General features: G+C 42.3%; 1 protein-coding gene across 1 annotated transcript in view; it reads right to left on the reverse strand.

Moving 5' to 3' along the window:
* Window positions 14,802-20,085, reverse strand: part of LOC102181111 (multidrug resistance-associated protein 4-like) — a 190,527-nt gene continuing 185,243 nt past the window's right edge. Inside the window, 1 exon segment of the mRNA XM_018056300.1 lies at window positions 14,802-14,984. Within this exon segment, the coding sequence (XP_017911789.1) occupies window positions 14,877-14,984 (108 nt within the window). The 3' untranslated portion in view covers window positions 14,802-14,876.

Here is a 20,085-nt window from a genome sequence, read left to right on the forward strand (position 1 = left end):
TCCATCAGCCTTTATAAGCATACACATTTAATTCAATATACAATCCTTTATGTATTGAACCCAAGAGGTTGTTCCAATGATCACTGCTTCATTTTCTATTTAATTAAATTTATTTTAATTGTATGCTAATTACAATATTGTATTGGCTTTGCCATACATTGACATGAATCCACCACGGGTGTACATGTGTTCCCCATCCTGAATCCCCCTCCCACCTCCCTCCCCATCCCATCCTCTGGGTCATTCTAAATCATCGCAAGCCATTGGTTTAATTCTGCACTTGGGCTTCCTTGGTGGCTCAGTTGGTAAAGTATCCACCTGCAATGTAGGAGACCTGGGCTTGATCCCTGGCTTGGGAAGATCCCCTGAAGAAGGGAAAGGCTACCCATTCCAGTATTCTGGCCTAGAGAATTCCATGGACTATGCCCATGGAGTTGGAAAGAGGCCAACACAACTGAGTGACTTTCACTTTCTATCACACTTATTTGGAATTTTACATGAGGGCAGTTTCTGGAATGATTTATTTCTTCCCTTTGAAACATTGGATAATGAGCTTCAGTCTTATCTTGATACCACTCCTTTTCTTTTGTTATTATTATGCAATAAGCAAATGAGATAATTTTCTACCGTACAACTGGAGCCAGATAATAAACATGAGTTTGAGGGCTTCCCTGGTGGCTGAGATGGTAAAGAATCTGCCTGCAATGTGGGAGACCTGGGTTTGATCCTTGGGATTGGGAAGATCCCTTGGAAAAGGGAATGACTACCCACTCTCATATTCTTTCCTGATGAATCCATGGACAGAGAAGCCTGGCAGGCTACAGTCTATGGGGTCACAAAGAGTCAGACATGACTGAGCGACTAAAAATTTTACTTTCACTTTGAGGAGAGGCAGGAACAGACTAAAGACCTGGAGTGTTGGGAGGGGCTGACAGTGACAAGGAGGTCAGTTCAGTTCAGTTCAGTTGCTCAGTCGTGCCTGACTCTGCGACCCCATGAATCGCAGCATGCCAGCCTCCCTGTCCATCACCAACTCCTGTAGTTCACTCAAACTCATATCCATCGAGTCAGTGATGCCATCCAGCCATCTCATCTTCTGTCATCCCCTTCTCCTCCTGCCCCCAATCCCTCCCAGCATCAGGGTCTTTTCCAGTGAGTCAACTCTTCACATGAGGTGGCCAAAGTATTGGAGTTTCAGCTTTAGCATCAGTCCTTCCAATGAACACCCAGGGCTGATTTCTTTTAGAATGGACTGGTTGAATCTCCTTGCAGTCCAAGGGACTCTCAAGGGTCTTCTCCAACACCACAGTTCAAAAGCATCAATTCTTTGGCACTCAACTTTCTTCACAGTCCAACTCTCACATCCATACATGACCACTGGAAAAACCATAGCCTGACTAGATGGATCTTTGTTGGCAAGGTAATATGTCTGCTTTTGAATATGCTATCTAGGTTGGCCATAACTTTCCTTCCAAGGAGTAAGTGTCTTTTAATTTCATGGCTGCAGTCACCATCTGCAGTGATTCTGGAGGCCAAAAGAATAAAGTCTGACACTGTTTCCACTATTTCCCCATCTATTTCCCATGAAGTGATGGGACCAGATGCCATGATCTTCGTTTTCTGAATGTTGAGCTTTAAGCCAACTTTCTCACTCTCCTCTTTCACTTTCATCAAGAGGCTTTTTAGTTCCTCTTCACTTTCTGCCATAAGGGTGGTATCATCTGCATATCTGAGGTTATTAATATCTCTCCTGGCAATCTTGATTTCAGCTTGTGCTTCTTCCAGCCCAGCATTTCTTTCTTTTTTTTTTATAGTTAAGTCTCTTTTAATTAATTTTTTCTCAAAAAACTTTAGATTGTTTTTCTGACCATTGCCTGTGTTCTCACACCAAATAACCATCACCTTTTCTGTTATACAATTATTAATAGTTGTATTAATAGTTTAATACAACTTTCACACTAATTCTGTATGCTCTAAACATTTCTGCATATAAGTTAAATAAGCAGGGTGACAATATACAGCCTTGATGTACTACTTTTCCTCTTTGGAACCAGTCTGTTGTTCCATTTCCAGTTCTAACTGTTGCTTCCTGACCTGCATATAGGTTTCTCAAGAGGCAGGTCAGGTTGTTTGGTATTCCCATCTCTTTCAGAATTTTCCACAGTTTATTGTGATTCACACAGTCAAAGGCTTTGGCATAGTCAATGAAGCAGAAATAGATGTTTTTCTGGAACTCTCTTGCTTTTTCGATGATGCAGTGGATGTTGGCAATTTGATCTCTGGTTCCTCTGCCTTTTCTAAAACCAGCTTGAACATCTGGAAGTTCACGGTTCATGGACATGGAGGTCAGGGGCCAACAAAGGTAACTTTTCCTCCCTTTCACAGGTGTAGGGGATCTGCTTCTGGTGAAATGCTGTGATGTTTGCCTTTGCTGTGTTAAGTGCCCCACACCCTAGTTTAAAATTAAGGTAAGAAACTAAGTAACACCTCAGACCCTTCTGCCTTTTCCATACTCCTGGTTCTTCCCTTGTCCTCCTGAGTGAAGTCACTCAACTATCAAGGGATAAGATTTTAAACAAAGGAAAAGATGGCTTAAGAAAGATTTCAGCTCTGAGATAGAACTCTGGGAAACCTTGAATGAATATGAGAGGAAATCCAAGGGCAAGTCCAAGGGCAGAGGGAATGGATGAGTGGAGGTGATGGGGGCAGGGTGGGGTGAGGACTGGCTGTGGGACCACAGCATCCTCATTCATCTCTCCCTCCTCCCCACCTCTTAGTCACGGGCTCACTCAGCAGTCAGGGGCTGGTGATGGAGACACGACAAACCTTCTCATACCCTCAGCCCTACTCTTCTGGGAAAAGTGAGTTAAGAGTTCTCAGAGGTTGAAAGATAGGACTCAGTGATAACCAGTCCTTCCTTCCCTGGGAGTGGATGAGAGATTTGGCCACTGTAAAATGTGTGACATCCCTATTTAAGTGGCTTGTTTGCCAGTGCAGAGTAGCAACCACTTATACAAAAAGACATAACACGTGTTTCCCTCAAGTTGAGTTTCCATTCGCAGCCTTGACCTCAGAGCCTCAGCATATCAGAGGACCAGCCAGAGTGAGCCCTCAGGGAACACCTCCATGGCACATTCATCCTGGGAGCCTCTTTCACACACACAGGACAGGCTTTGTGCAAATCACAGCAACTGGCTGTCAGCCATGCTCTTCCTGAAATTCCCGGTTCTTTTATCCCTTCTCTCTCCAACTGTCTTCTATTTAAATCATGCAAGTGTCCTAACCATCCCCCCAACACCTGGTTTATTAGCCACTAACTCCTAAGTCCAAGGGGAAAAGAGAAGCAAGTGGACACATGTGAGACTTGGAAAGTTGTTCCTCTACCGCCTGAGTGCTTTCAAAGTCAGCCACCAAATACAGAGCCCTCCTGTGCCCAGGCTCCCAGACAGGTGCTGGGGCCCCTGGAGGAGACACAGCTGCCGCTCTTCCAGGCTGAAGGAGGGAGGAGACAAGCGAGGAGCCAACACAGAAGGGGAGGGGCAGGGAAGGGGGGCAGGGAGAGGGGGCTCATCTCAGGGAGAAGGAGTCCTGCTGGGTAGAGCCATGTCTCACCTGTGACCTGAGAGGAGAGTAAGAGTCTGACAATAAAATATGTGTGTGTGCGGGGCGGGGGGGGGGGGGGGGGGTGAAGGTTTCCTTGGTAGAAAAAGATGGGTCCAAAGGTCCAGAGCAAAGGAGAGGTTAGTGGATGTGAGAAACTAAAACAGTTAAGACACATAGAATTCAGGCTAGAGTGAGAGAAAGTCTGGAGATGAAGCAGGAGAGGACGCAGGACTCGGTGGTGGAGGAGCCATCCCACTTCCTCCTGTGGACACAGCCTTCCATCCTAAAGGAGTCCTTCCCCAACTTCTTACATGCCCCATTATGGGTTTTCACTGAGCAGTTAAAATCCAACCTTCCTCAGCACCTAATAGGGCAGGCCTGGGACTAGATCTGGAGGAAAACAGTGATAACACTCAGTCCTCCTAATAAGGGGGCCATGTAATTATGTTCTTTTTGAAACACCAACTATTAAACACAATGAATCTATCTAAGACATAGGAGAAAAAAAATTAAAGACTAAAAAAAAAATTTAAGAACCCCACATAATCAGCTCCTTTCAGTTCAGTCACTCAATCGTGTCTGACTCTTTGCAAACCCAAGGACTGCCATGTGCCAGGCTTCCCTGTCCATCACCAACTCCCGGAGTTTACTCAAACTCATGCCCATTGAGTCAGTGACGGCATCCAACCATCTCATCCTCTGCCGTCCCCTTCTCCTCCCACCTTTAATCTTCCCCAGCATCAGGGTCTTTTCCAATTAGTCAGTTATTCCCATCAGATGGCCAAAGTTTGGAGCTTCAGCATCCAGTGAATATTTAGGACCGATTTCCTTTAGGGTGGACTGGTTGGATCTCCTTGCAGTCCAAAGGGATCTCAAGAGTCTTCTCCAACACTACAGTTCAAACGCATCAATTCTTTGGCGCTCAGCTTTCTTTATGATCCAGCTCTCACATCTATACATGAACTGCTGGAAAAAACATAGCTTTGACTAGACAAACCTTTGTTGGCAAAGTAATGTCTCTGCTTTATAATATGCTGTCTAGGTAGGTCATAACTTTCTTTCCAAGGAGCAAGTATCTTTTAATTTCATGGCTGCAGTTACCATCTGCAGTGATTTTGGAGCCCCCCAAAATAAAGTCTCTCACTGTTTCCATTGTTTATTCATCTATTTGCAATTAAGTGATGGGATTGGATGCCAGGATCTTTGCATTTTGAATGTTGAGTTTTAAGACAGCTTTTTCAATCTCCTTGTTTACTTTCAAGAGTCTTTTAGTTCCTCTTCACTTTCTGCTAAAAGAGTGGTGTCATCTGCATATTGATATATCTCCCAGCAATCTTGATTCCAACCTGTGCTGCTTCCTGCCCAGCATTTAGTATGGTCTATTCTACATATAAGTTAAATAAGCAGGGTGACAATATACAGCCTTGATGTACTCTTTCCAAATTTGGTAGCACCATGTTCAGTTCTAACTGTTGCTTCTTGACCTGCATACAGATTTCTTAGGAGGCAGGTCAGGTAGTCTGGTATTCCCATCACTTGAAGGATTTTCCACAGTTTTTTTGTGATCCACACGGTCAAAGCCTTTGGCGTAGTCAATAAAGCAGAAGTAGGTGTTTTTTCTGGAAGTCTTTTGCTTTTTCTATGATCCAATGGATGTTGGCATTTTGATCTCTGGTTCCTCTGCCTTTTCTATATCCAGCTTGAACATCTGGCAGTTCTCAGTTCTCATATGATGAATCCTCACCTGGAGAATGTTGACCATTAATTTGCCAGCATGTGAGATGAGTGCAATTGTGCAGTAGTTTGAACATTCTTTGGCATTGCCCTTCTTTGGGATTGGAATGAAAATTCACCTTCTCCAGTCCTGTGGCCACTGCTGAGTTTTCCAAATTTGCTGGCATACTGAGTACAGCACTTTCACAGCATCATCTTTTAGGATTTGAAATAGTTCAACTGGAATTCTATTACCTCTACTAGCTTTGTTCATAGTGATGCTTCCCAAGGTCCATCTGACTTCACATTTCAGGATGTCTGGCTCTAGGTGAGTTATCACATCATCATGGTTATCCAGGTCATTAAGATTTTTTTTTTTTGCATAGTTCAGTGTTCTTGCCGCTTTTTCTTAATATCTTCTGCTTCTGTGAAGTACATTCTGTTTGTGTCCTTTATTGTGTCCATCTTTGCATGAAATGTTCCCTTGGTATTTTAATTTTCTTGAAGAGATCTCTAGTCTTGCCCAGTCTATTGTTTTCCTCTTTTTTTTTTTTTTTGCATTGATCAGTTAAGAAGGCTTTCTTATCTCTCCTTGCTGTTCTTTGAAATTCTGCATTTAGATGAGTATATGCTTCCTTTCTTCCTTTGCCTTTAGCTTCTCTTGTTTTCTCAGCTAATTTAAGGCCTCCTCAGACAATTATTTTGTCTTTTTACATTTCTTGTTCTTGGGGATGGTTTTGATCACAGCCTTCTGTATGATGTTAGGAACCTCCATCCATAGTTCTTCAGACACTCTATTTATTGGATCTAATCCCTTGAATCTATTTGTTACTTCTACTCATAAGGGATTTGATTAGGTCATATCTGCCCTACTTTCTTCAATTTAAGTCTGAATTTTGCAATAAGGAGTTCATGATCTGAGCCATAGTCAGCTCCTGGTCTTGTTTTTGCTGCCTGCATGGACTTCTCTATTTTTGGCTGAAAAGAATATAATCAATATGATTTTGTTGTTGACCATCTGGTGATGTCCATGTGTAGTCATCTATTTTGTTTGGGGAATTGGGTGTTTGCTATGACCAGTGTGTTCTCTTGGCAAAACTCTGTTAGCCTTTGCCCTGCTTTGTTTTGTACTCCAAGACCAAATTTTGCCTGTTACTCCAGGTATCTCTTGACTTCCTACTTTTGCATTCCACCCCTCTATGATGAAAAGGACATCTTCTTTTGGTATTAGTCCTAGAAGGTCTTTTAGGTTTTCAAAGAACCATTCACCTTTAGCTTCTTTGGCATTAGTGGTTGGGGCATAGACTTGGATTAGTTTAATATTGAATGGTTTGCCTTGGAAACGAACAGAGATCATTCTGTTGTTTTGAAATTGTGCCCCAGTACTGCATTTCAGACTCTTTTGTTGACTATGAGGGCTACTCCATTTCTTCTAAGGGATTCTTGCCCACAGTAATAGAAGAAATGGTCATCTGAATTAAATTCAATCATTCCAGTCTATTTTAGCTCACTGATTCCTAAAACGTCGATGTTCACTCTTGTCATCTTCTGTTTGATCACTTCCAATTTACCTTGATTCATGGACCTAACATTCTAAGATCCTATGTAATATTGTTCTTTACAGCATCAGACTTTACTTCCATCACCAATCACATCCACAATGGGGCATTGTTTTCATTTTGGCTCTGTCTCTTTATTCTTTCTGTAGTTATTTCTCCACTCTTCATATTGAACAACTACCAGCCTGGGGAGTTTCTCTTTCAGTATCATATATTTTTGTCTTTTTCATATTGTTCATGGGGTTCTCAAGGCAAGAATACTGAAGCGGTTTGCCGTTCCCTTCTCCAGTAGACCACGTTTTGTCAGAAATGTGAATGAAAGCAGCTGCCATTTGGGAAGAAAGATCTTTTGTCTCCAACAGTGGTTCTCAGTCGGCAACAGGGTGGAATCACCTGTGGGGTTTTATTAATAAAAAGTGTTGATTCCTGCCTCCCCTCTGCTGAGATTCTGATTTAACTGAGATGACTACTCAGCACTGGGATTTTAAAGAGCTCCTCTGGTGATTCAAATTTGCAGCCAAGTTTACAAACCACCAGCCTTTGTCATATTGAGGATATAAAGGACTGTACCTGGAGGAGATAACTGAATATACAGGGACCAGGTGATTCTGCAGGAGCAAGAGTGTGCGTTTCTGTGTGAGGAGGGCGCGGTGAATGAGGGTGAGGCAAAGCTAGAGGCCCCACCTCTCTTGCCTGCTGTGAGGCCTTCCTGGTCCTTCATTCCATGACCTTTCCAGGCGCCCCACCTGGACGCGTGGATTCTGCTGCCCCCTGGTGGTGATTTTCAGTATGGTACAGTTGTCCCTGAAGGTTTCATACAAGCCCCTCCTCAGTTCATCACAAATCTGTGAGCACGATTCCCTCACATCCCAAAGATGTGGTTTGCTGGGAGGGAAATCCTGGGAACCATACACAAGGAGCAGCTCGGCAGTAACTTCAGGAGTCGCTCCTGCACAGGGAAGCTCGGGGAGCTCTAGGTCACTGGCCAAGCACGGGTCTGGCACAGGCCTGTGACTGGAGCTTCCTGTGCCTGCGGTTTGAGGAAATTGATCTTAACAGCCAGTGACAAGTGCCTGTGATATCAAGCGTCAGGAAGTGCAGAGCTGTAAGTTGACAAGCTTCACAGTAAACGGCAACAGTCCTGCTGTGTATTCTGCCCTCCTGTATAGCAAAGATGTGTTTTTACTTAATTACCATGTTTACCTGTAACACAAGCCTAGAGGGTGTTAGGATCCCCATCTCACAGACAAGGAAGTAAGCCTACAGACCTTAAGGAAATTTCTCAATGTCATATGACTCGTAACTGATAGATGCGGCCTCTGAGCCCAGGCAGGTGGGACTGCACAGTCTGACCCCGCTCCTCCCGTGTCCTGGCAGGACCCAGAGTTCTCTCCTGTCCAAAGATCTGCCCAGTGGCTTCAGCCCGAATCCCCGGGTGGGTCTGGGTGGTCCCTCCAGGTGCCCACAGCCACTTTGCTCCTATTGCCCCTGACTCCGGTCCTTCATTCTGCAGGGCTGCCCCGAGAGCCCCACAGTCGTCAGGAGGACATCCTTTCTTCATTCTGGCAGCTTCTCCCTACAGCCAGCTCCCGGGAGTGGGATCAGGGCAGGTTGTGAGGGCTCATGAGAGAAGGAGGAAGGGGGTGGGCTCTTGGTCAGCACCTTCCTGTGACCTGGGACCTCCCTCTCTCTCCCTGACACTTCCCGCCACTTATGGCAGCTCCCCTCTACGCTCCTCTCCCTCCACCCCCATTACAAGTACTCCTGTAGCTCTGCTGTGGATCAGAGTCACAGGGGAGGGGTCAGAATGCAGAGTCCTAGGCTCCATTCCCAAAGATCTGATCCAGGAGGTTACACAGTGGGGCCTGGGAATTTGAATTTTTATCAAACATCCTAGTGGATTGGGGGATTGGGATGCAGCGGGTCCTGTGAGCACTCTGAGAAACATTTAATAGACCTGCCACTCACATTTGTGAGCCCTGGGTCAAGAGTACAAATGAAGGCCATACTGTGTTTTTAAATATTTAAAAATTATAAATCAATCAAAGAAAACTGTCAAGTACGCCTTCCTATTAATACCTGGCAGACTGGGGTTTTGGACACTGAGCTCCAAGCCAGAAGGCAGGACAGTAGAGGGAGGGGCCATCCCAGCCCCTAGCCCTCCCCCTGCCCTTCCCACCTCTGGCTCTGACCCTGTCTGTGTCCTGAGGAATCTGCTGCTGAAGCAACAGCACTCCTACCCTTCAAGTTCAAGCTCAGGCCTCACTCTTCCCACCCATGAACAGCTGTATCTTGACCACCTGTAGGGCTAGGACATGGGCACCCCGAAGGAGGCCTGCATTGGTGCTGGGAGCAGGGGTTCTGGGGTCCAGGTGCTCAGAGCACGGCCTGGAGGGGGCGGGGCTCCAGGTAGCCACGCCCCCTGGTCCTCTCTGGCTGTACCTGGGGAGGGTGAAACCACAGGATGATGGAGCAGGGCCTCGAAACCAGCGCTTCTCTAACTGTACTGTGAGCAGGACTCACCTCGGTCTAGAGCTTCTGAGTCAGGAGTTCTGGGATAGAGACAAGATTCCATGTCCTAACTCCTCCCAGGCCAGCTGATGCTGCTGGTCCCCAGGCCAGAGCTCTGGGGCAGGGTGGGCAGAATTTTTCTGTAAAGGACCAGGAAGTACATTTCCAGACTTTGTAGGTTTTATGGTTTCTGTTCAGGAAAACATCTACTTCTGCTTCATTGACTACCCTACAGCCTTTGTAGATCACAACAAATGAGAAAACTTAAAGACCAACTTACCCGTCTCCTGAGAAATCTGTATGCAAGTCAAGAAGCAACAGTTAGAACCAAACATGGAACAACTGCCTGGGTCAAAATTGGCAAAGGAGTATGACCTCTATATTGTTACCTTGCTTATTTAACTTATATGAAAAAGAATGTATTTATATGTATAACTGAATCACTCCTGTACAGCAGAAATTAAGATATTGTAAATCAATGATACTTAAGTAAATATTTAAAGAAACAAAAAAAAGTCAAGGATGCTAATAGATTCACTATTAATAATATTTACTCTGGTTACTTGCTTAGCCAGGTGTTTGCCAGACTTTTCCACTTTGAAAATACAATTCTTCCCTAAAGAATTAATCTGAGAAGATACTTTGAGTCTGTGAAAATGCTGTGTCTCCCCCAACCCATGAACATTCACCATATATTCAGACACTGATGAATTTTGTCTGAATTATTTATGACAAGGATGGCTGCTATATGGTACTTTTCTGTCAATCTGTCTACATTTTTGAGTTGACCTTCTACTACAAAAAAGGGCTTTCTCTTCCTACTATCTATTTTGAGTCTTATAAGAATCAGTATAAACTCATGGATTTTTAAAAATTTTTTTTAGTGTTGTAAAAATGTAGGGTTTAAAAGTCCTCAGTCATCTGTTTATCATTATTTACTTATGACATTTCTAATGTGATAAAAACTTCATCTCAGAGACTCAATTTTTTTGTCTAGATAATCTGAAAATTTTAACTTTAAAATGTTTTTCCTGCAATGTCCTCCAGAATTAAATATGATAAGCTTTTGAATCAAACACTGGTTTGGAATACCCAAAGCTTCCACCTATTAGGATGGATACTTGTGAGCATGTTTGCTGAGTTGAAAGAGTGAATTTTCAGGATCATCCAGTGTAAACTTCTTGTACAACATTCCTAGTGTATCCAAGTCCTAACCTTGGTTCGTATTAAAAATAATAATCCAATCCCAGTTTGACTCCTAAGGCAAGTCAGATGGGCCTGAAGTACAGATGGAGGATCATAGGGCTGGGGCATGTGATTCCTTCTAATAATGTTATTTTTTAGGTCTAAATTAAAATATATTTCTCACAGTTTTCAACACACGTTGCTGTTTTAGTTTTTGGAAAAAAGAAACACTTTCCTTAGAACATTAAGTTTAAAAAACAAAAGCTCAATTAATCCACATTCTTTCTGTTTTTAAAGGAAAATTAACAGCTTAGACTTAAAACCTTGTGTTTAAAAAAATTCTGAAGGTTTTAAAGGGGCCTATTGTGCTTCCAGGGACCTTGTTCAACAGTAAGACCATGCTGTTGATTCAATAATAGAATTGGTAAAATATATGCACAGTATTGTTTTTAGACTTGATTAAAAAAACCTTTAAACTTGAACAGGAATTTAATTATTTCTAACTTTTTATGCTATTAAAAGCATTGATAATATATAGTAGGGCCTTTTGAAAGCCTGTGTGCTCTAATTTTAAGATAAATATGATGGTAACCATTAATAAAGAGGATAGGGCTGGAGAGGATAGTACCGATTGACAGATAATCACATATCCAGCATTGTTCAAAAGCAGTGTTTCTCACCTGTTTGGGATTAAAAATCAGTTTTATTTAATTTTACATTGTCAGCCCATTGCAACCTAATCAATGATCCACTGTGCATTGCTAGTGTGCAGCTCAGCCACGGACCCCTCCCCCCAACTCACAAGTGCAACCCTCACACTGGTCCCCAGGGAGTTCCGGATCCCACCCATCCTGAGAGTGGATGTCACAGCAATACAGGGTTATGAGTTTCTAGCTCTTGAATTTCCTGTACTTATTTCCAACCGGTTTGCAAACAGGTCATGGACTGGCACTAGAGCACAGACCACACTTTCACTGTCATAATTAATCTTTGCAGCAGCCCTCTGAGAATCGCACTATCCCCACCTCACCTTTCAGACAAAGACACTGAAGCACAGTGGGCTTCCCAACCTTAAGAGCCCACACTTACCAGCTAGCAGAACTTGTACCTAAGCCCAGTCAGGGTCAAGAGGAGCCAGGATTTGTCCCGACTCCAGAGCTTGTGCCCCTCCCCATGTGCTTGTGTCATTTTAACTACACGTGGAGGAGGAGCAGTCTGGTTTAGGCCATCAGATGAGGACCTCCTCAAGAACACCTTCTACAGCCTACAAACCTCCTTCATCCACACCCATCCTGTTCTCTCCTGGTGATAAGAATCACCAAGGTCAGTGATTCCACCCTGTGTCTTTGGATGCTCTTAGGTCATCCATCATCCCAACCAAAGCAATGGTTCAAGAGCAGGAACTGTATTAATTTTCCAGACAAAGAAGCTGAGATTCAGAGGTTGAGATGCTTACCTGAGCATGTAACTAAGACTACGTGGCTGTAGGGTGTCCAGAGCCTACTTTGTCAAGGATGGTGCCATTCTAATGTCCTGGCACCTTGGCTGGTTACTGCTTGCCCACACCCACACTGCTAGTGAGCAATAGAGAAAGGATACATCAGTGTGACTGGCTCAAAAACCAGGGCTTTCTGTTATCCCAGGCTACCTCTTAATATCTCAAAGTTATAAAGTTGAGAAGGAAGGCTTGCTCTCACTCATCATTTGTTCATTCCACAAACATTTACTGAGCACCCTCTGTGCACAGATATTCTGCTGGAAGACAAAATCAAACAGTGAACAGGGCACAGTTTCAAGTCTTTTTCTCTTAGTTTAGTGAGAAAAAGACCACGTGTGAACACTCACAGTCAGGGCAGGCCACATGCACAAGAGAAAGAACAGGCCCCTTGTTTAAAAATAAAGTCTCTCAAGATGGTGACAACAGGACACTAACCAAGCATGGTTCAGTTTAATACGAGAGGGGCTCAGGGTAATACACAAATCCAAGTTACCTAGGATGACAACTGATCTTACCGTGATTTCCTAGAAGAGGCGACAACTGGGCTGACCCTGGACAAGGAGGATTTCTCTACTACATGGACCTTCTCCTCTATTTTTTAGACCAGAGGGTATTCATGAGAATCACTGAGCCATCATTTTGACTTAAACATTAGTCATCAAGAGTTTCCCCCACAGTACACCCTCATCATCTACCTCTGGAGCTGTGATACATGCCCAAGGGGGACATGGAGACGTGCTGTCCTGACCTCCCTTCAGGGACTCGTTGTCCAACAGCTGGAAGTGCTGCCAGTGGGCAACCTTAAACCACCAGCCCCTCTGGGGGCAGCCTGCATGCAGTGACTCATCCGGGTGGAAGTATAAAGGCCTGGTCATTGGATATGTCAGGATAACCCTGAGGGGCCGTCGTCACTCCAGACCCCCATGGAGTCAGCTCGGGTCATCTGGCCAGTGATCCAGCTTGATCCTTCCCTCTGCCTTACCCTGTTTCTTCCCTCCTGATTCCACAGTGTTGATCCCAAGGGCAACCCTGATACAGATCCCAGCACTAAACTCCATCCGAGTCTGCATCCCAGAGAACCAGCCTGCAACACGTATCAGAAAACATTCCATTATTTGGGGAGGATTTTTATTGAAAATTACTGGTTACACATGTACCAGTTAACATTTTAACATTAAATGTTAACATTTTAAAAACTCCCAATAAAATACAAAATGGTAGAAACAAGGACCTTCAGTGTGAATGTAGTTACCTTTGGTTGAAAACTCACAATCTAATGTTGTCTGACCAAATGAAATTAAGTTATATATTAATAACAAAAGAGAAATATATGTTGAACCATATGAAAATGCCATTTTATAGCTTATAAAAAGACTGAATGTCAGCAGTTCTACATGGTTCAATCTAAAAGAAAAAATCCAGTAGCATTTGAAATTTAGAGAACATTATACTTATGAACAACCCATGGGTAAAAGATATAGTTAATGAATTAAATTAGGAATTAGAAAATGCATGGCTATTGACAGTGGTGAGTACCAAAATTTACAGGTTGCTGCTAAAGTGGATCTTAGGAAAAAAGTCAACTTTATATACTTATTTTAGAAAAATGATGATATTACTAATCTCTTTTCAATTTAAGAATTTAGAGGAAAAACCTCAATGTTAAGGAAAAGTTGAAGGAAACAAAGAATGATATGATGAACCAGGGGAAAAAAGAGCATCAGTCAAGCACAAAGTTGATTCTTTGAAAATAGGAAAAAGTTATGCAAGATTATTCATAAAAAAGAAGGCTAAAAGAAAATTAAAAAGCAAAAAGAACACAGAGATGCTGTAGATATTAAACATACAAGATATTGTGAATAAATTTATGTCAAGCAAGCTCAAAACTCATAGGAAGCAGATTCCTCCTAGAAAAATGAAACTTATCAAAATGACTCTGCAGAAATAACACACCGAAGAGGAAGCACATAATTACCAAAAGTTCCCCAGACAGTGTGGCTGCACAACACTGTGAATGTGATTAATGCCACTGGATTGTGTGACTAGAAACGGTTATATGGTAAATTTTATGTTACATATACTTTAGCACAATTTGTAATATTAAAAGAAAATAAAATCCTCTATCTAGAAGATAGTCAACACACGTCTGTCCTTCATTAGCAAACCCCCTAGAAGGGCTCCTATTTTGAGAAAGCATATTTTCTCTTCCTTCTCTTTTAGAACATATGATATTGTCCTTCTGTATTTAACCATATATCTATTTTTTTTAAGGGAACACCTCTCTCTCCTATGATGTCACTTAAACTATAGTATATTGTATGTTTTTCCTATCAGTTTTCTCTGTAGCATTTTAACCAGAGGTCTTTAGGTGGAAAAATGGATCCTAGTCATGTTAAAGGAAGTGGACACAAAACAGCAACTTCACACAGTCTTCAAGTAAACAGAACCCCTGATATAATTGGAAAGTAATAGGTAATTCTGGGAACAGTAAAAATACATCCGTGACAACTTTGTCTCAAATCTTAGAAAATGAGATTAGCTCTGGAGTCTCTCAAGACACAAAATCTGGAGACAGCTTTTATTGGTGGCCCGCACCTCTGATTTGGATAAGACATTGGATATTAACATTTAAATAAACATAATAAATCCTTTTTCAAGAGCTTGAAATCATTGAGTGAAGTTGGAGAACTGACATCTTATAATGTGCAAATATTTGTTGCTGGTGTAAAAAAAGTAGAATATAGTTTATGCAGTGCAAAACCTATTGGAAAGAAACCCTTTAGAATAGACACGAACTCATGGTAGAATCACAATGTTGATGCGAAAATTGTGAAGGCTGAGGGCTGTCCACTGGAAACTTTCATAACCACATGGTTACTGTGAGTGATATCTGGCTGTCTCCTTTTGAAGGACACCTGAGGGAGAAAAAGACAAAAACATGTTTAAAAGTTTTAAAGTCCTCCTCCTGAGGCAACACATTTCTAGGTTTCCTTCTTCATGTGAAGCAATCATATCACTATTGGAGGCACAGTTTTGTTTTTTTTTTTTTTTTTAATATAAATTTATTTATTTTTTTAAACCAGAGCTGTATTTATTCTATGGAGGAAACAGCCCCATTAAAACCCTCAGTGGGGCTGGATGTAATGCCAAATAACCTGTAGATCTACTAGATTTCTGGTCATTCTGATTCACAGAAATGCTTTATCACTACAGTAAATTGATAAGCAAAATCATTTTATTCCCTGAACTAAATTAAAAACAGGGTAACAAAGAGGATAGGAAATCTTGCATCTGAACAGGGTTTGCCATTTTGACACATAAAAGGAGCACAACAGATTTGGATATTAATGCTGCTGCTGCTAAGTCGCTTCAGTCCTGTCCTACTCTGTGCAACCCCATAGATGCCAGCCCACCAGGCTCCTCCGTCCCTGGGATCCTCCAGGCAAGAACACTGGAGTGGGTTGCCATTTCCTTCTCCAGTGCATGAAAGTGGAAAGTGAAAGGGAAGTCCCTCAGTTGTGTCCAACTCTCCGCAATGCCATGGACTGCAGCCTACCAGGCTCCTCCGTCCATGTGCTTTTCCAGGAAAGAGTGCTGGAGTGGGCTGCCATTGCCTCCTCCATTGGACTGGCATATATGTATGAAATATCCTGGTGTTTAATTTGCACGGCAAAGCAGTTATAGGGCCTATAGAAATGTGACCTGTGGATAGTGGGTCCCAAGAATGAAAAGAAAATCAAATGCTTTAACACTGACTCAACCAAGAGATTTCTCTAAAATGTAAGATGATACCCAATAATAGGACAGATCTCTGCCAGACCTTTGAGCTCTTGAATTCTACCAAATTCTAGCTGAACTGGAAGAGATACACGTTTTCTCAGTGTATAATCAGAACACAAAGGAAAGGAAGTGCTGTCAAGTTCCACAATCATCAGTTTTTAGTAGCTGTGTTGTATCTTGGTTCCTTACAGATGTACATAACAAGATAAAATAATGTCAGGGCTTGTGAAGCCTTATCTCTGAATATGTTTGGGCAAAAAAGGACTTCAAGTGTAACTCTTTATCCTCCAAGAAGAATGTGAAAAGTTTCATTTGAGGCTTTAAAACAGAAAATGTATCATCTATCAGAGGCTGACTTGTGTCACAAACTGGGTTGCTTAGACACATGATTCCAGATCTCTTTTATAAAACCTGACTGCAAGTGCATTTGTGGGTGCTGTAAACAGAGTTATCATGAGAGAGACTAAACTTCACACATGAAACAGAAAAGCACTAGGACACCTACCTTCACAGGAAGTGCACTTTCTTACTCTCTTGTCGCTAACATAAACTGCTACCCTCAAACAGCTCTGCACATGAAATGCTATATATTTAAATGTCACTTAAGGAGAAAGATAAACCCTCCAAGAATGCTTGGGCCCACTAGCTGAAATCTGAGGCTATTTCCATTGTAATGGCAGCACTTAAAAATAAAGCCTTTCGTGGGAGTTGGGGGGGGGGTAGTTAATTGCATATCATCACCCTCCCCCATTTTATTAAGCTAGACATATTTGGTGATTATATGCTTCTGTACTTTTTTGGTGAAACTAAAAACAGTTAAAGGAACCAAAGAAAATTCATTTCATTTTCTACTCCTTAATATTCTTTCTAAAACCATCTGGTTCTTTTCTCTATAACCATTCTCAATACAATTTTTTTATAAAGAAAATATTATTTCAAGCAACTTTTAACTGAAAAGGACTTTGCTTCATGGTCTGAAATGCCTGAACTGAATATTGCAAAGGATGTTCAGCAATTGGAGACACCTGATTAGGGTCTCTAAAGTTACTTAGAAGAACTATGGGTATATTTATTATTGGGAGGCAAGGTTTCTACCTACATCCTTTTATAAAATGATCCCACTTTTATACCATTAAATGCTCTATATCCTCATAGCACTTAAGCATCTGCTCTCTCATCTGATCCCTGTGATAAGTGTGAAGAAGCCAGCAGGGCTCTAATCCTGCTCTACACACAGGTGAGGACCTGAGGCTCAGAGATCTTGGGGGACACAGGCCATGTAGATGCTAAGTGCCTCTTCCATCTATCAACTGGAACAGGCTCCTAGAGCTAGGATATGAGAATTTTATAACTGCTGGGCTGTATTAGGTGATTTCACAAATAGACAAAATGACACCTCTGTTACACACTGGGAACAAAGAAACTTCAAAAAACCTCAACCTGATCTGCTTCGTCACAGAACACAATGGATGACAGGCATTTATTCTTGGAGCTGAACTGTGTCCCCTCTGAAAGGCTCTTGCTGAACACAAAAGATGCCATGATTCTTGGCCTCCAGAGGAGAAGAATTCAATTTGGGGCCAGTGATGAAGCCTGATCACTCAGAGCTTTTGTGTAATAAAGTTTTATTAATGTATAAAAGAGATAGGTAAAGCTTCTGACATAGACATCAGAAGGGGGCAGGAAGAGTGCCCCCTGCTAGTCTTTAGGCGGATGGTATATAGCTACTAGTGGTAGTAGTTAGTCGCTCAGTCGTGTCCAACTCATTGTGACCACATGGACTGTGGCCTGCCAGGCTCTTCTTTCTACGAGATTCTCCAGGCAAGAGTACTGGAGTGGATGGTCATTCCCTTCTCCAGAGGATCTTTCTGACCCAGGGATTTAACCCAGGTCTCCTGCATTGCAGGCAGATTCTTTACCATCTGAGCTACAGGGAAGATCCACATAGCTACTAGCAGTCTGCTCATTAGAGAAAGGAAATGTCTTAAAACTCAGAGAATGGCACCTCATAAACAACTTGCATTTTGAGACAACATTGGCACAAGATGAACTGTCCCTGGCCATAAAAAGATTGACATGAATCTTGAAGAAAGGCACGTTTCTAAGCAAATATAGTCTCATTGACATAGCTTAAGAGAACATTTGAATGAGTCAACATTCTGGTTTCTGAAGTCCATTCTGAATCTTAGGGGGAACTGCCTTGAAGACAGAATCTAGGATAAATACATAGTTCATTAACATAGCTTAAGAAAAACATTTCCATAGGAAAAATGCATTGGTTTGCTCAAGGTTTGAGAAAAGTTCAGGTGGAACCAGGTATCCTATGGCAACACAGAATTTTAAAAGAAATCTCCTTTTAAATTTGTATCATTTCAGTTCAGTTGCTCAGTCCTATCCTGTTGGGAGCCAGCGTGAGGAACTCCGCCCATGGCAAAGGTCATGAGGAAGGAAGCTTGGCATACGCAAAGGCGTGATCAAGCCTCAGGAAACCCCCTGTTCCCGAGCATCTACCCCCCAAACCAGAGTATTTTACGGGGAGCTCTCCCCCATAACCATTTCTCTCAGAGAAGGAGTTAACTTGCAGCTCCAGTTAATAAAAATTCCTGGGCGTGATAAGAGTGTTTCAACTTACGAACTCTGAAGGTTCTCTGGCCTGCCTGATCAGGCTCGTCTGGCCGCATGTGATTGTTTACAGCCTCCCTACTGTGAGAGGCACGGGATATTTTAAAACTTTCTAAATACAGACTCTTTTGAGAAGTTAGAAGATCATTAGTATAGTATTAGTAGGATGATTAGGAATTATATTGGTGAAGGTTTTTTTCATTTATCCTGCCAATAATTACTGCTGATTCCTTGCCCTGGGTGTGACAAGGATGTCTCAGGTCAAACCTCTCTGCTGACAGACTAGCTTGTGTGACAGCCTCTCAGCCATAAACAGCACAGAGAGTTTGGAGTATTAGCATAGGGCTTTTTTCATTGATGAGTCAATGATTGCCATCAGGCCTCCATATCCTTAGGCACCTGGGAATATATTAATCAATGTATTTGGAATATAGAAAAGGAAATATAGTAGTTTTTGATGTTAGCAATACTAGACTTTTTGAGTTAATGAATCTTCTCTTTTGTTATAGATCACTATACTTTGTTATAAGTCACTATAAGTCACTGTGTCCTTGCTATGCAAAAATGTAACTTTATCACTATCTTAAAACAAAATAGATCTTAAGGGGAACATTGGTGAAGGGTTTACATTTGTTGAGCCAATATTTGCTGCTAAAACTTCATATTCCTGCCCTTATAATGAATATAACTAGCATATAGGAGAAATAAGTATTAACCTTTAAGATTAATCATGTTAAACCTTAGGTTAAGTAAATTCCTTTCTTGATTGTAACTCACTACCCCCTCACCCTATAGGAATGCAACTTTATTTGGAGGGTGGCGCCTGATTTAAGAAAAAAAACACCCTTGGAAAAATAAGTTTTCTGGTTAACTGACCGGTATCAGAAAGGGCCATAAAATGTCAGCAGACCTCATGGCCAAAAGATGATGAAACTCATAAGACCTTTGTATAATTTTATATGAAGCACCTGATTGTGACAAGGGTCAGGTCTGCTGAACACCGCATGACTCTGTATTCATCCCTATGTATAACAAAAAGGTATATAAACAAACCTGAAAAATAAAGAAATCGGATCGGTTTCTGGAAAGACTGATTCCCCCGTGTCATTTCTTTCTCGTTTTCCTGGCTGAATTCCCATCTGAAATGTGGGTACTCACCAAGCCAGCTTATTCTGCCTGGGCTTCTGAGATTGGACCGGGGAGGCCTCAGTGCCTCCTCTCTTTTGGGAGAATGGAAAGACGCCTGTGGCCTACGTAGGTGGTGATTGGTATTCCATGTAAACCAGTTATTCAGCCTCTTTTCTCCACTAATTCTCCTACTACACTATCTGTTTCTAATCTCCCTCTCTACCTGTAATTAAATAAGTATTTTCCAGGACGCCGACTCCATCCCCACCTTCGAATCACCCTGGATCCACCAGGGCTGGACCCCAGCAGTATCCTACTCTTTGCATCCCATGGACTGCAGCATGCCAGGCTTTCCTGTCCATCACCAACTCCTAGAGCTTACTCAAACTCATGCCCATTGAGTTGCTGGTGCCATCCAAACATCTCATCCTCTGCCATCCCCTTCTCCAGCCTTCAATCATTCCCAGCATCAGGGCCTTTTCAAAT

Source organism: Capra hircus, chromosome 12 (assembly GCF_001704415.2).
Source record: "Capra hircus breed San Clemente chromosome 12, ASM170441v1, whole genome shotgun sequence".
NCBI classification, from domain to species: domain Eukaryota; kingdom Metazoa; phylum Chordata; class Mammalia; order Artiodactyla; family Bovidae; genus Capra; species Capra hircus.